At 37.9% G+C, this 13976-nt stretch overlaps 1 protein-coding gene across 2 annotated transcripts in view; it reads left to right on the forward strand.

Moving 5' to 3' along the window:
* FAM47E (family with sequence similarity 47 member E) overlaps positions 1-13976 on the forward strand; it is a 28945-nt gene extending 14969 nt beyond the window's left edge. For both annotated transcript variants that reach the window (XM_074345527.1, XM_074345532.1), the window contains exons 5-9: positions 1686-1886; positions 5823-5978; positions 9131-9205; positions 9321-9459; positions 13510-13976. In XM_074345527.1, coding sequence (XP_074201628.1) covers positions 1686-1886; positions 5823-5978; positions 9131-9205; positions 9321-9459; positions 13510-13517 — 579 coding nt within the window. In that variant the 3' untranslated portion in view covers positions 13518-13976. The remainder of the gene's footprint in view (positions 1-1685; positions 1887-5822; positions 5979-9130; positions 9206-9320; positions 9460-13509) is intronic.

Genomic DNA, 13976 nt, shown 5'->3' on the forward strand with positions numbered 1-13976 from the left:
TTTTCTTGCCCTCTTTCCAAGAACTTTTTAAGTTACCTATTCCTGTTCCTGAGTCCTTGTAGAAGTCTAGATTCCTGATGCTTTTTCCTGGATTTAAGATGTTCTAGAATTTTCAATGCCCCTCCCTCACTTTTTGAATGCATTAGTCAGTTTTAGTCAATGTATTATTTAGGACTACTTCATTGACCAGTGACTCAAATATAATTCAGACTGAATGAAAGGAGAAAAGGGAACTATCCAGAGGTATTAGGAGCTCCAGGTATAGTTGGATCTGGGTGCTAAAATGTTTTTAGGTGCTCACCCTATCACTTGGCTGCTCTCCTCTATCTGACTACACTTTCCTGTAGTCTTTCCCTAAGAGATTCAAAAAGTATCCACAAAACTTTCCAAGCTTATGTTCCACCAGGCAGCAACCTGAGGTGGGAAAAGTGCAATCCTTTTTCCCACAGGGAGAAGTCCAGGTCTTACTCTTACCGGACTAACCTTGGTCACACCTGTGCCTGAATTATCCACTATGAGTAAGGAGATGGAATATGCTCATTGGCTAGTCCAGGTCACATGTCTAACCTGAGGCCAAGAGGTGGGCGTGTCAAGCCCATCTGCAACAGATTGACTGAGAGTAGGGGAGGGAGGCTCCCCAGAGGATGATGGAGAAGGGATGCTGGACAAGGTAGATGATGCTCGTCCTACCATTGCCTGCCTACAATCTGGCTGGACTGGACTGCCTGATTCCCGGTCTTCCTACTTCTCTCATTCCTACTGCTAGAGACTGTTCCTCTTTTGAGGCAGGAAATTTAAGGAACCCTAGGATAATAGTTTAGCTGCTCTGGCGACCAGCTTTGTTTTCAATCTCTTATGACCAAGGTCCCATCTTCACCTGTCATTCTAACTCAGCCCCTATCACATCACCCTGCAGTATTTTCTCTATAGTACTAGCTTATACTGTAATTCCATGCTGTTTATTTTCTTCCTCATTGATTCTGCTTGCTCTACTTCTGCTCCATTATTGTATCATCCTAGTTTATACTCTTGACTCTATTTCATGACCCTGCTCTATAAACTTCACCCCAACATCAGCTTCAGTTGCTAATGGCCTCATTCTCTGTGTTCCCTGACTTATATATTCCAAAGCGGGATTGTGTTTAGTTTGTAGAGGAGGGAAAAATAATTTCCCTTCTACTCTTTTAAGTTCTCTCTGTGGTCCCTATAACAGAAGACAGAATAACAAGAAGAAAACAAGCAGAAGTTTATTAACAAGTATACATGGGAGAAACCCAGGGAAAAATGAGTAACTCTCCTTAGTGGCATCTTCCTTTATAAGGGGCTGTAGCCAGAACAAACACTAACATTTCTAGACATTTCTGGAAAATACCTCTAGAGGTGTCACTGCTATACAGTGTTGGAGAAGTTTGCTTTTGATAGAACAGACTAAATTTTCCTCAGCCCCATTATTTCCCTCAGGACTCACAGCTTCTTGCAGGTCCTGTGCTGTCTCTTAATGCACCGACAAAGCTCTCCAGACTCCAAATACTTCTTGCCTCCAATGAATGGTGACTGAGCATTTTCTACCTCTCCTCTAAACTACCTCTCCTCCAGCCATGGTCAAATACTTCTCTTAGATTAAAGAAGGCAACAAGGAGCATTTTGCCACTTATCCTTGACTCATGCCCTTGATATTCTTCCAGGGAAGCCCAAACATTGATGAAGAGTTCATCCTAAAACAGTTCGACATTGACTATCAGAGCAAACCAAGCTATAATGTGCTCCACACCATGAGACCAAACCAGGTTCCTGTGGAGCTAAAGAAAGGGATTGGGCTAAATAAACTGCAGAAGCCACAGTTTTTCCAGAAACTAGACTATGAGCAGAGACTTCAGAAACCACAGGTAATTGGAAAAGGGGAGAAGACTGAGAATCAAAGAAAATTAAATTGTATTAAAGTTTGAAATTTTCTTGAATTCTGGTACTTCAGAAGGCACTGGCCTTTTTCAGTAAAATTCTTGAATTTTTTTGATGTTTAATAGATATTCATAAGAAAATAGATAAATAAACATTTGTTACATGAATTAATATTTAATGCATCTAACAAAATCAGTTATACAAATGAGGCATATGGTACTCAGCATTATTGTTAATATCTAAAGAGTCATCATTTGGGGGGTGGGGTATACCTCAGTGGTAGAGCACATACTTAGTATGCACAGGGTCCTGGGGCTCAATCCCCAGTACCTCCATTAAAAAAAAAAAACTGCATTCATATCAACAATTTGCTTGTGAGGAAAAAAAAAATAGTCATCATTTCTCTCTTTATGTGTTTTATGTATTGAGACAAAAAAAAAAACTGCATTCATATCAACAATTTGCTTGTGAGGAAAAAAAAAATAGTCATCATTTCTCTCTTCATGTGTTTTATGTATTGAGACAATCTCTTTAAGTGTTTTATATATTGAAACACATCTATGTTTTTAGGTTGAAATTTTAATGGTCAGTGGAAATACGCATGAAAGTTTATTATTGCAAGAGTAAAATGCTGCAGTTAATGGTTATGAACACTGTTTATTTTATGTCCAAAGAATTCTTGAATTTTTACAGAAGTCTTTTTGGCCACAAACCATCATTTCTGACCACATGCTTGCCTGATAGTTAACAAATTGCTCTGTCTCCCAGTACCAATTTCCTGTGAAGACAGAATAAGGAAACAGAAGAGAAAAGACATGCTGTGTTCCAAAGGGAAGTACTATGGGCCTCTAAGTATTTTTCTACACAATGTGTTACTGCAAATATATGTACAAAGTCAAATCATGCCAGTCCAACAACAGACTTCAGTGCCTAAGCGGGAGGTTGGGGGTAAGGGAGGTTATAGAGTTTATTTCTCTGCAACTCAAGATAATAATTACCCTCTCTTTTACACATCATCTTTGATACTGTATTTCCAATATTTTTGACATATTAACTTTGTCCTTTATGATTGAACATAATCAATTGACCTTTCTTACACTTATGATGTTTTCCTTCTTTGACTCTGTTGCATAAGGTTTATGAAAGCTATGCATTCCATTACTAATATCAGCACTTTAAATTTTCCATTTTCCTCTCACCTTTCTAAAGGGTAAAATGCAAAATGGTGCTGGACAGGCAAATTATGCCCATGAGATTCAAGCACATGGGGCCTGAACCATTGCTGGCTCTGAATCTAGGCTAAATGAAATTGCTCAGTTCCCTGTATTTACCAACACTTGCACAAATGCTGCTTTATAAAGCATGGTGGTTATTGCCAAAATTGAACTTTTGACTGGTAGACAGAAGATCACTATGCAAAAGTTCAAATAGGTTTCCACATAGTATCATTTTCCTTCCGCCTGAAGGACTTCCTTTAACACTTCTAGTGTAGATCTGCTGGTGAAGAATTCTCCCAGTTTTCTATGTCTGAAAATATTCTTATTCTGCCTTCACTTTTAAAGGTATTTTTGTGGGTACAGAATTCTAAGTTCAAAGTGTTCTGTTTGTTTAAAGATGTTGCTCCACTGTCTTCTTGATTGTGTTGTTTTTGATAGGATACTGTACGTTGTTCTTATCTTTGGCTTTTTCTTGGATACTTTTAAGATTTTCTCTTCGTCACTGATTTAGTGTGATTATTACACTCATCGGTGGCTATTTCTTCATGTTGTGCTTGGGGTTTGCTAAACCTCTTTGATATGTGGGTTTATAGTTTTCAACAAATTAGGGAAAAGTTTTCTTCAAAATTTTTTTTGTCTCTCAGACCCCTCCCAGGACTCTAATTACATGTGATTAGGCTGCATGAAGTTGTCTCAGCTCATTGCTGCTCTGTTCAGTTTTTTGATTCTCTTTTCTCTGTTTCTATTGCTATGTCTTTAAATTCTCTAATTTTTTTTCCTGCAGTGTTTAAGCAGCTGCTAATTCCAGCCAGTGTATTTTTCATCTCACACATTATAATTTTCATCTCAAGAAGTCTGACTTGGGTCTTTTTTTAATATCTCCTAATGTTGGAGATGACATTTTTGGTTGTCATAATTTGGGGGGAGCTACTGGCATCTAGTGGATAGAGACGAGGAATGCTGCTAAACATCCTACAGTGCATAGGACAGATCCCTCCCTCCACCCTCAACAAAGAATTATCCAGCTCCAATGTCAATAGTGCCAAAGTTAAGAAACCTGACTCTACAGACAAAGACAAATATATGATATCATTTACATGTGGAAATCTAAAAATGATACAAATGAACTTATTTACAAAACAGAAACAGACTCACAGACATAGAAAACAAACTTATGGTTACCAAAGGGGGAAGGGGTGGGATAAATTAGGAGTTTGGGACTAGCAGATACAAACTACTATATATAAAATAGATAAACAACAAAGTCCTACCATATATATAGCACAGGGAACTATATTCAATATCTTGTAATAACCTATAATGAAAAGAATATACAAATTTCTATAGCTGAGTCACTATGCTGTACACCAGAAACTAACACATTTTAAATCAATTATACTTCAATAAAAAATAAATAAAAATTAAAAAAAGAAACCTGACTTTAATCCAGCAAATCTTTATTAAGCACCTATTGTGTCCCAAGTATTGTTCTAGATGCCAGGGGGACATAGCAGGGCAGAATCTCAGAAGCTTACATTTTCGAGGGTGAGAGGCAAGAGAGCAAACAATCGTAAAAATATACAGCATATCAAATGATGATAGGTGCTGAGAAGAAAAACAAGGCAGAGAAAGAAGACAAGCAGTGTTGTGAGGCGGTTACAGGTTTTGCATTGGGTGGTCAGGGAAGATACTACTCAAAAGATGACATGAAACAGATAAGAGAGTGAGCCACGTGGGCATCTTGAGGAAGAGTGTTATGGCAGAGGGGCCGGTGAGTGCAAAGGCACTGAGGAAGCAGTGCAATGGGGGGTGTGCTCTAGAAACAGCAAGGAGGTCAGTATGCTTGGAATGGAGGGATCGTAAGGCTGAATCCAGCTCTGAGAAGGGATTTCCCTCACCTCTGCTCTGTCCCATCCTCTCTACTTCAGGCAGGTGTATCTGGCTTGACTCTAGAAGGTCCCACACATTCTACCTCATAGTTTAAACATGAGTGATGAGAAAGAGGAGCAGGATCACTGTGTTTCGTGTTTCTTTGTCCTTCCCAAGCATTAGACCTCCTTTCATGATGAGTGGGTATTGCGTCCATGGCACCGGGCTACGAACCAACAGATGCACTCCTGAGAAATGGGACAAAGAAAGGAATGACACTTGTTCTTCCCCCTCTTTCTTTCAATTAAAGAGGCAAGAGACTGGTGTTAGATAGCATTCAGATCAAAAGTAGTGTACCACCTACAAGGCTGAGCACAGAGCTGGGCTCATAGTGTGGCTAATAACTTGTCATTTTGGTTGACTGAGTATTGTTTAAGCTCATTACCCTTCACTGATATATGTGCTTCTTACATGATTTCTAGCTGCTTTACGTAATTCTCTCCTTTAGTCTCCTTAATGGGGTAGATATTATTATCTCCATTTTACAAATGAAGAATTTAAGTAACTTGTCCATGGACTCATTGCTACTAAGTGGGGGAGGATGGATTTGAGCCCAGGTTTGTCTGCATCCAAAGGCTACACTACCACATTATTTTCTCAGTCATGAGCTTTTCATGTTACCTTCGTAAATCCAAGCATACTGAAAATTCATAAAATATTTTGGCAAGGAGTAACCATAAATTAAAAATAAATTATACCACTTTCATAAGCTAAATCTTAGATTTATTGAAATGACCAGAAAAACTAATGACATTGGGAATTATGTTATTGCTACAGAATCCTTATAAACCGAAATGGGTGAAGATGAGGTATGGAGCATGGTATCTGAACACCAAGTTGTGGAAAAAGCTAAGAGCCTATGAGCCTTTGGTTGACCCCAAGGTCTTACGTCAAGCTCAGGATGGGAATTTCAAAAAGAAGCTACAGGAACAGGTATGTACATATGCTGAGATTTGATCATCTGAGCTAAAGATGATCACAGGGCAACTGCCACCTCACACTGAAGTCAGAGTCTCCGGGGCTCCTGAAGGTCTTGTAGCTTGCATACTGAATTCAGTAATGAGAAAGCCAAGTCATTTTATGTGGAATGTGTAATAAGCAAGACCTGAAATCTCCTGCCTTCATGGTAGACACAGGATCTCTAAAGATGGGGCAACTACTCATTGTACTATCATTCTTGATTCCATGGATAAATTGGTTGTTCAAAGGGTTCTGGACCACCTCAGTAGGAAATGGATATAACGTCATGGTTTCTTTTTGAGTAACTAAATGTGAAACTCGGGTTTTTTGTTTATTTGTTTTTCATCAGCAATGGATGTTAAAGAATTCAAAACTGCAATCAAGAAACTACTTTTATGCAGTTCAGCAGAGTTGCAGGATCTGTCTGAGAGGGAAGGGACAAAGGTTAAGTAAGCACTGTTTGAAATGACAAAGCAACAAACACAAACAAGGATGTGCTCTAATTTTACTGCAGATAAGCTTTGTGCCTGCCCATCTCTTGTTTACAAGTATCTAATGGAAAGAAGATACTCACTGTAGTCCCGGAAATTAGGAAATGTTGACGCAATTCTTGTACAGGACTCTGCTGAGAATATTTGTGAACCTGTTCTCTGGATAAGCAGATCCAAAACTTCTCCCAGATAAAATTGTGAAAACACTTCAAATAAGTGTTTTTCTGCATTTTATAAAAGTTATAGCATTTTCAAAAGATGCTATAAAAATCTGACTCCTCATTCAGTCAGAAATCATACACCAACTGCCTCCTTTAGTTTGGAAAGCTGACACAGGAAGGATGGTCATTTTTATCTTTTCCAGTACTGGGTATGAAATTCTTATTTTCCGATGTGAGACATGACACAAATTTATGAGCCCAAAATGCTTATATATAAGCTTCAAAATAACTAAGTCATATTAGGCAGAATTTCTTGGAGTATGGTTTTTGTAGCTGCCTATCTATGTGAGTTTAATACATAACATGAAACTATTCCAGTTGCACTTTTAAAAAATAATCATTCTCAATGAATTAAATACTTAAAAATAAAAATATTTGCAAAACTTTTGTTTTAAGGTGTCCAGAAGTTTTATTTATGTATTTATTTTAAAATTTTTTTATTTTAATTGAGGTACTGGGGATTGAACCCAGGACCTCATGCATGCTAAGCATGAGCTCTTCCTCTCCCTCAGAAGTTCTCTTTTTAGAATTTAAATTTTTATTTTTATTATTTTATGTTGTTTTTTAAAAGATGTGTAGAAATACATTTTTAAAACTAATTCTTTAATACTTAAAGAATTTTACAAAAATATTTCTCTTGATGGTGAAAGCTAGTTAAGATGTTTGCCAAAATGGTTATAGTCAGTTCATCAATAAGAAGTAATATTTAAATTTTGGAACTATGGTTGATAAAACTATTACAGTAAAAGATTATTTATCAGGCAATTTAGACTCAGCTAGGATTTAAAACAATGGAATTGTTCTCTAATGATCACACTTTTGTAATCCTGAGATTGATTGTCTTGTGTAGTTCAGGTGGTGCCCCTTGGCTGTGCACCCCAATTCACAAGGCACAGTCACAGTGGTGTGCTTGTAAGGGGCTGGTAAGAGGCAGTTACTAAGATGACATGGCTGTTTTGCTGGGGACACATAAGTTTTGACTGTTCTTGACTGAGTTCATTTGGAAGGTGAAATGGTCTTAAAGAACTGAATTACAGTGATACATGTAAACTTACACATCTAAATTTTAAATTCAAGTAAGTGAAAGTAAAAAACCAAATGAATGCATGAATACCCTAAAAATACCGAGTCTTTTTTGATCATCATGCCCTTTGGAGTTAAGATCTAAAATTTTATATATATACAATGTATATATATAAAATTTGTGTGTGTGTGTGTGTGTGTGTGTGTGTATATATATATATATATATATATATATATGATCTAGAGATCTAGAATTTGAGAATATATATATTTGAGAATATACTTGAGTAGGAAAACACTCCTGATCCTTCCTCTACTGCTCTCAATTCTACAATTTAACTCAATTCTGACACTGCCTGCCTGGAGATAGCACCAGTTTCCACAGGTTAAGGGCTCAGTCCCACAGGACTGTCCCCACTGCAGAGGCCAGTGACAAGTCCAGCTTGTCACCTGAGCTTCTAGCTGACTGGCTATAAATCACAGGCTCCCACAACCCCCTCCTTGGGTTTGATCATCTGCTAGAACAGCTCACAGAACTTAGGAGAAGAGTTTACTTACTAGATTACTGGCTTATTATACAAGGGTACAAACAGGAACAGCCAGATGGAAGAGATGCATAGGGCAAGGTATGTGGGAAGGGGCACAGAGCTTCCTTGCCCTCTCCCAAGTACACCACCCTCCCAGAACTTCTGCATGTTCAGCAACCTGGAAGCCCTCCAAACCCCCTCCTTTGGGTTTGTATGGAGGCTCCATTGTATAGGCATGATGGATTAACTCACTGGGTGTTGGCGATTAATTCAACCTCCAGCTCCTCCCTGGAGGCTGGGGGTAGAGCTGAAAGCGCCAACCCTCTGCCCACATGGCTGTTTCCCTGATAACCAGCCCCCATCTTGTGGCTATCTAGGGGCTTTCCAAAAATCACCTCATTAAACTCTGGTGTGGCTGAAGGGGGCTTGTTATGAATATGGAAAGACTCTCACCTTCATGGCTCTTATCACTTAGGAAATTCCAAGGGTTTTAGGAGCTCTGTGCCAGGAATGAGAAAAGACTAAATATGTGTTTCTTATTGTAAATCACAGTGTCACAATTGTTAATCTCAAATATATTAGATTCCAGACATCCTCAGTCAATAATTGTCTAATTGATAAATTGTGTTTCTTATCCTTAATACAAAGGTAAGAAAAAGGATAGGAAAAGAGAGAATGTTGGATATCTTTTGAAAGCCTTTATAGTCATCACTTTTGAATGTTACTTACACACATTCCCAAATGAGAGGGAAGTGCTTTAAAATGAGGTACTTGATAAAGAGCTAAGTGCTTTTAATTAGGACAAGTATGAAATCAAGCTTCTGACAGTTGACTGGTTTTTTAAAGTGTGGACCCTTTTTCAGGAGTTACTTGCAGACCTTCATGGAACAGGTGCCTTTAAGGATTTCATTCTGAGCAGGGGCTACAGGATGCCGACTGTGAGTAAAGAGTCAGTTTGGAAAGGCCTGCTGAGGGGCTCACAACTGTTGATGGGAAGGGGTCAGCATGGGAAGGGGTCAGCACCGTGACAAAATCAAAATCCTTCTCTTACAGGAGCATGCCAGGACTCAGCCCTGGGAGGAAGGACTTGCCTTCCCCAGACAGGGGCCCAGGGATGGGATTTATCATTCTGCTCTTTTCATTCTGCTGTTCATTTTCTCCCTGCTGACTCACCTCCCTCACCCATCACCCAGTAAGGTTTGGCCTTAATGGGACCAAAGTGAAAGGGGTCTATGTGCAGGGTGTGTGCCTGCTCCTAAAACACTGAGTCCTCCAGGAAGTATGACGTCACCATCATTTCCACATCTAAGGACAAGGAGCTGTGCTGGGGTCAGGACAAAGTGGAGTTGGGGTCACAGTACTATCATTGTGCCGTATGTGAGGTATAGGAGGATGCAGACTAGGGCAAAAGTTCACTTTCCAGGAGGCCCTCCAGGGTCTTCTGTATTTTTCCCACTTTGTCTTTTCCTCTTTCTAGTCTCCCCTCCCTTGGTTTGTACAGCTGACCCCAGCTGCCTCCCACATGGAGGGCCCTCCTCCCACCTCCCCGAGACCACAGGTAACAAGAGTTGGGTTACCTGGGAGGCTGGCAGAGCAGATCATTTAGCAGGAGGGCCTGCAGCCTGGAGCTCTGTACCAAGATCAGCCCTGTTGTTGCAGTAGGAAGCCAGCTAGGCATGGGGCCAGAGTCATGGCTGATAAGTTATGCATTTGTCCAGTGTCCTCTGTGCACATGTCCCATGAAGCTTTTAGGAGGCCGTGCAGCCAAGATGGTAGAAGTTCGTGGAAATAGGATACTGGATTTCTTTTTTTCCAAGAATGATAGAACTAACAATAGCTTATACTTACTGGCATTCAGATATACTGACCAAGCTCAGATCCAGACTGCTTTCAAAGTTACATCAGGCGATGTGAGGGGAAGTCTAGAGTGTGAAGTAGACATGGGGCCAAAAGACTCCATTACAGAACTAGGATGAAATCTCTCCTTTAGCTCTGAGCGTCAATAATAAGCCTGATAGACAACCTACAGGTTTAATGTGATCCCTACCAAATTACCCAGGACATTTTTCACAGAACTAGAACAAATAATCCTAAAATGTATATAGAATCAGAAAAGACTCAGAATTGCCAAAGCAATCCTGAAGAATAAGAACGAAGCTGGAGGAAAAACCTCCCAGATGTCAGACAATACTACAGAGCTACAATAATCATAACAGTATGGTATTGACACAAAGACAGACATATGGATCAGTGGAACAGAATAGAGAGATCAGAAATTAACCCCGACACCTATGGTCAGTTAATCTTCCACAAAGGAGGCAAGAATACACAGTGGAGAAAAGACAGTCTCTTCAGCAAGTTGTGTTGGGAAAACTGGACAGCAGCATGTAAATCTGTGAAGTTAGAACACTCTCTTCACACTATACACAAAAATAAACTTAAAATGGCTTAAAGACTTAAATATAAGACAAGACACTATAAACCTCCTAGATGAAAACATAAGCAAAACATTGTCCGACATAAATCTTAGCAATGTTCTCCTAGGGCAGCCTACTCAGGCAATAGAAATAAAAGCAAAAATAAACAAATGGGACATAATTAAACTTACAAGCTTTTGCACAGCAAAGGAAACCATAAGTAAAACAAAATGACAACCTATGAAATGGGAAAAAATTTTTGCAAATGAAACCGACAAAGGCTTGATCTCCAGAATATATAAGCAGCTCATACAAGTTAATAACAACAACAACAACAAAAAACAACCTAATCCAAAAGTGGGTAGAAGACCTAAACAAGCAATTCTCTAACGAAGACATAATGGCCAATACGCACATGAAAAAAAAAGCTCAATATCACTATCAGAGAAATGCAAATCAAAACTATAATGAGGTATCACCTCATACCAGTCAGAATGGCCAACATGCAAAAGTCCACAAACGATAAATGCTGGAGAAGGTGTGGAGAAAAGGGAACTCTCCTACACTGCTGGTAGGAACATAGTTTGGTGCAACTATTATGGAAAACAGTGTGGAGATTCCTCAAAAAACTAAAAATAGACTTACCATATGATTCAGCAATCCCACTCCTGTGCATATATCCAGAGGGAACTCTAATTCAGAAAGATACATGTACCCCAATGTCCATAGCAGCACTATATACAATAGTCAAGACATGGAAACAACCTAAGTGTCCATCAACAGATGACTGGATAAAGAAGTTGTGGTATATTTATATGATGGAATACTACTCAGCCATAAAAAAGAATAAAATAACGCCACTTGCAGCAACGTGGATGGACCTGGAGATTGTCATTCTAAGTGAAGTAAGCCAGAAAGAGAAAGAAAAATACCATATGATATCACTCATGTGGAAACAAACAAATAAAAAGGACACTAATGAACTCATCTACAAAACAGAAACAGACTCACAGACACAATAAACAATCTTATGGTTACTGGGGGAAAGGGGAAGGGGGTGGGGAGAGATAAATTTGGGACTTCGAGATTTGCAATTGTTAACCACTATATATAAAAACAGATAAACAACAAACTCCTACTGTATAGCACAGGGAACTATATTCAGTATCTTGTAATAACCCTTAATGAAAAAGAATATGAAAATGAGTATGTGTATATATATATATATATATATATGTATGCATGACTGGACATTATGCAGTATATCAGAAGTTGACACATTGTAACTGACTATACTTCAATTAAAAAAATAATAAGCCTGATAGTTAATATACTTACACACATTTACATACTTTTAATAACTGCCTCATGTATATACAAATGCCACACAAGTGTATTTATATCTATTATGTAAGTATAATTATAAAATATGCTTATATACTTTATGATTAAATAATTGTATTTGTCACATATTTATATATAAAATTATACTTAAAATAATATGTGATATGTGTGCATATATAAATGTACATATATACACACATATATTCTTCTTGTCCATATATATATATATATATACACACACACATATATATATTCCTTCTTTGCTCTTGATATTATGACTCAATGTTTTTTCTTAATATTTTTAGTGGCAATACACATTTTTAAAATTTTGATTTGTCCTCTTTGGTTTAATCCATTCTGTTGATGAACATTTAGTTCAACTTTGGGCAAAAGGAAGCATGCCTGATGACTGGCTATACTCTTTTAGCTGCATTGACTAAAGGGAGCTAATGCCTCTGGCTACAGCTAAGTGCTCTGAGAACACTGTCACTCAGAACCCTGGAATATTTTCTCCCTTTATTCTTACATCCTGAATCCTCTATTTTATCAATAAGATTTCAACTAAAAGAGAGGAGGGAATCTATTATAGTAAATTTTATATATATATATAGTAAATTTTATATATATATATATATATATACACATACACACACAGTCATTACTTACTTACATTTATTGGTGAACTTTCATTATCTTTACTCCCCTAATTTCTGTGTACTGTGTACACACACATTCATACGTGTTACACGAGCATATGTCCTTACATACACATTCCAGTATCTGCTGCTGGATTAACTGCTCTACGCATTACCCACAGCTTCATTCCCTCCATTACACAAGAGGTCCTAGGCCTTTACTAACAGGGATGAACAGCACAAAGCTGTGCTGAGCTGGGCTGGACTTGGCCACAGAACAAGGGTGAATTAGATCTAGGTATTTATTTTTTTAAAAAAACATTTTTTTTATTGAGTTATAGTCATTTTACAATGTTGTGTCAAATTCCAGTGTAGAGCACAATTTTTCAGTTATACACGAACATACATATATTCACTGTCACATTTTTTTTTCGCTGTGAGCCACTACAAGATCTTGTATATATTTCCCTGTGCTATACAGTATAATCTTGTTTATCTATTCTACATATGCCTGTCAGTATCTTCAAATTTGGAACTCCCAGTCTATCCCTTCCCACCCCCCACCCCCTTGGCAACCACAAGTCTGTTTCTGTTTTGTATTTATGTTCTTTTTTTTTAGATTCCACACATGAGCGTAGATCTAGGCTATTTCTGATGCTGTCTAACTACCTTCCAAAGTCTAACATCTAGCATGGTCTAACTATTGACATAAGATTATGAGTTCTATAAGGAAGTATGTCAAAGTGTGAGATTGTGAATTTGGGGTATGGTAGTGGTTGCGGCAGGACTGTATAACTTTTGTTGCCAATCTAGTGAAATTTCTCTCTCTCTCTCTTTTTTCTTTAGTTCCTTGAGAAGCTGTAAATCAGGAAGGAATGTAGATGTGAATGTAGTAAGACTCCCATAAAATAATTCAAGCATAGAAGAATCTTGGGAAGATGATTACACAGATTTCACTTACTATGTACTTGGCTATTTCTCTCATTAAACATTAAACACAATTTATGATGAATGTCCCACCACAGATGTACAACTCTGACTTGGCAACATCCATAAAATTTAAAACTAATACTTACAAACATTTCAGAATGGTCTTCTGCTCAGTTAATCAATATTTTATATGTTTTATCAACTCTGAGATCAATATTCATATTTGGTAGTCTAACATGTTTGTAGCATTGTCAATATTACATAGGTGTATCAACTATTTGTAAAAATAAATAAAACCATAAAGAATTACTCTATTGCATTTTCCCCAGTTTTGAGTGAATACGTCCTTTACTCTTTAGAATATAATTTTCTTCCATTTTAAA

Source organism: Camelus bactrianus, chromosome 2, assembly GCF_048773025.1.
Source record: "Camelus bactrianus isolate YW-2024 breed Bactrian camel chromosome 2, ASM4877302v1, whole genome shotgun sequence".
Taxonomy (NCBI): domain Eukaryota; kingdom Metazoa; phylum Chordata; class Mammalia; order Artiodactyla; family Camelidae; genus Camelus; species Camelus bactrianus.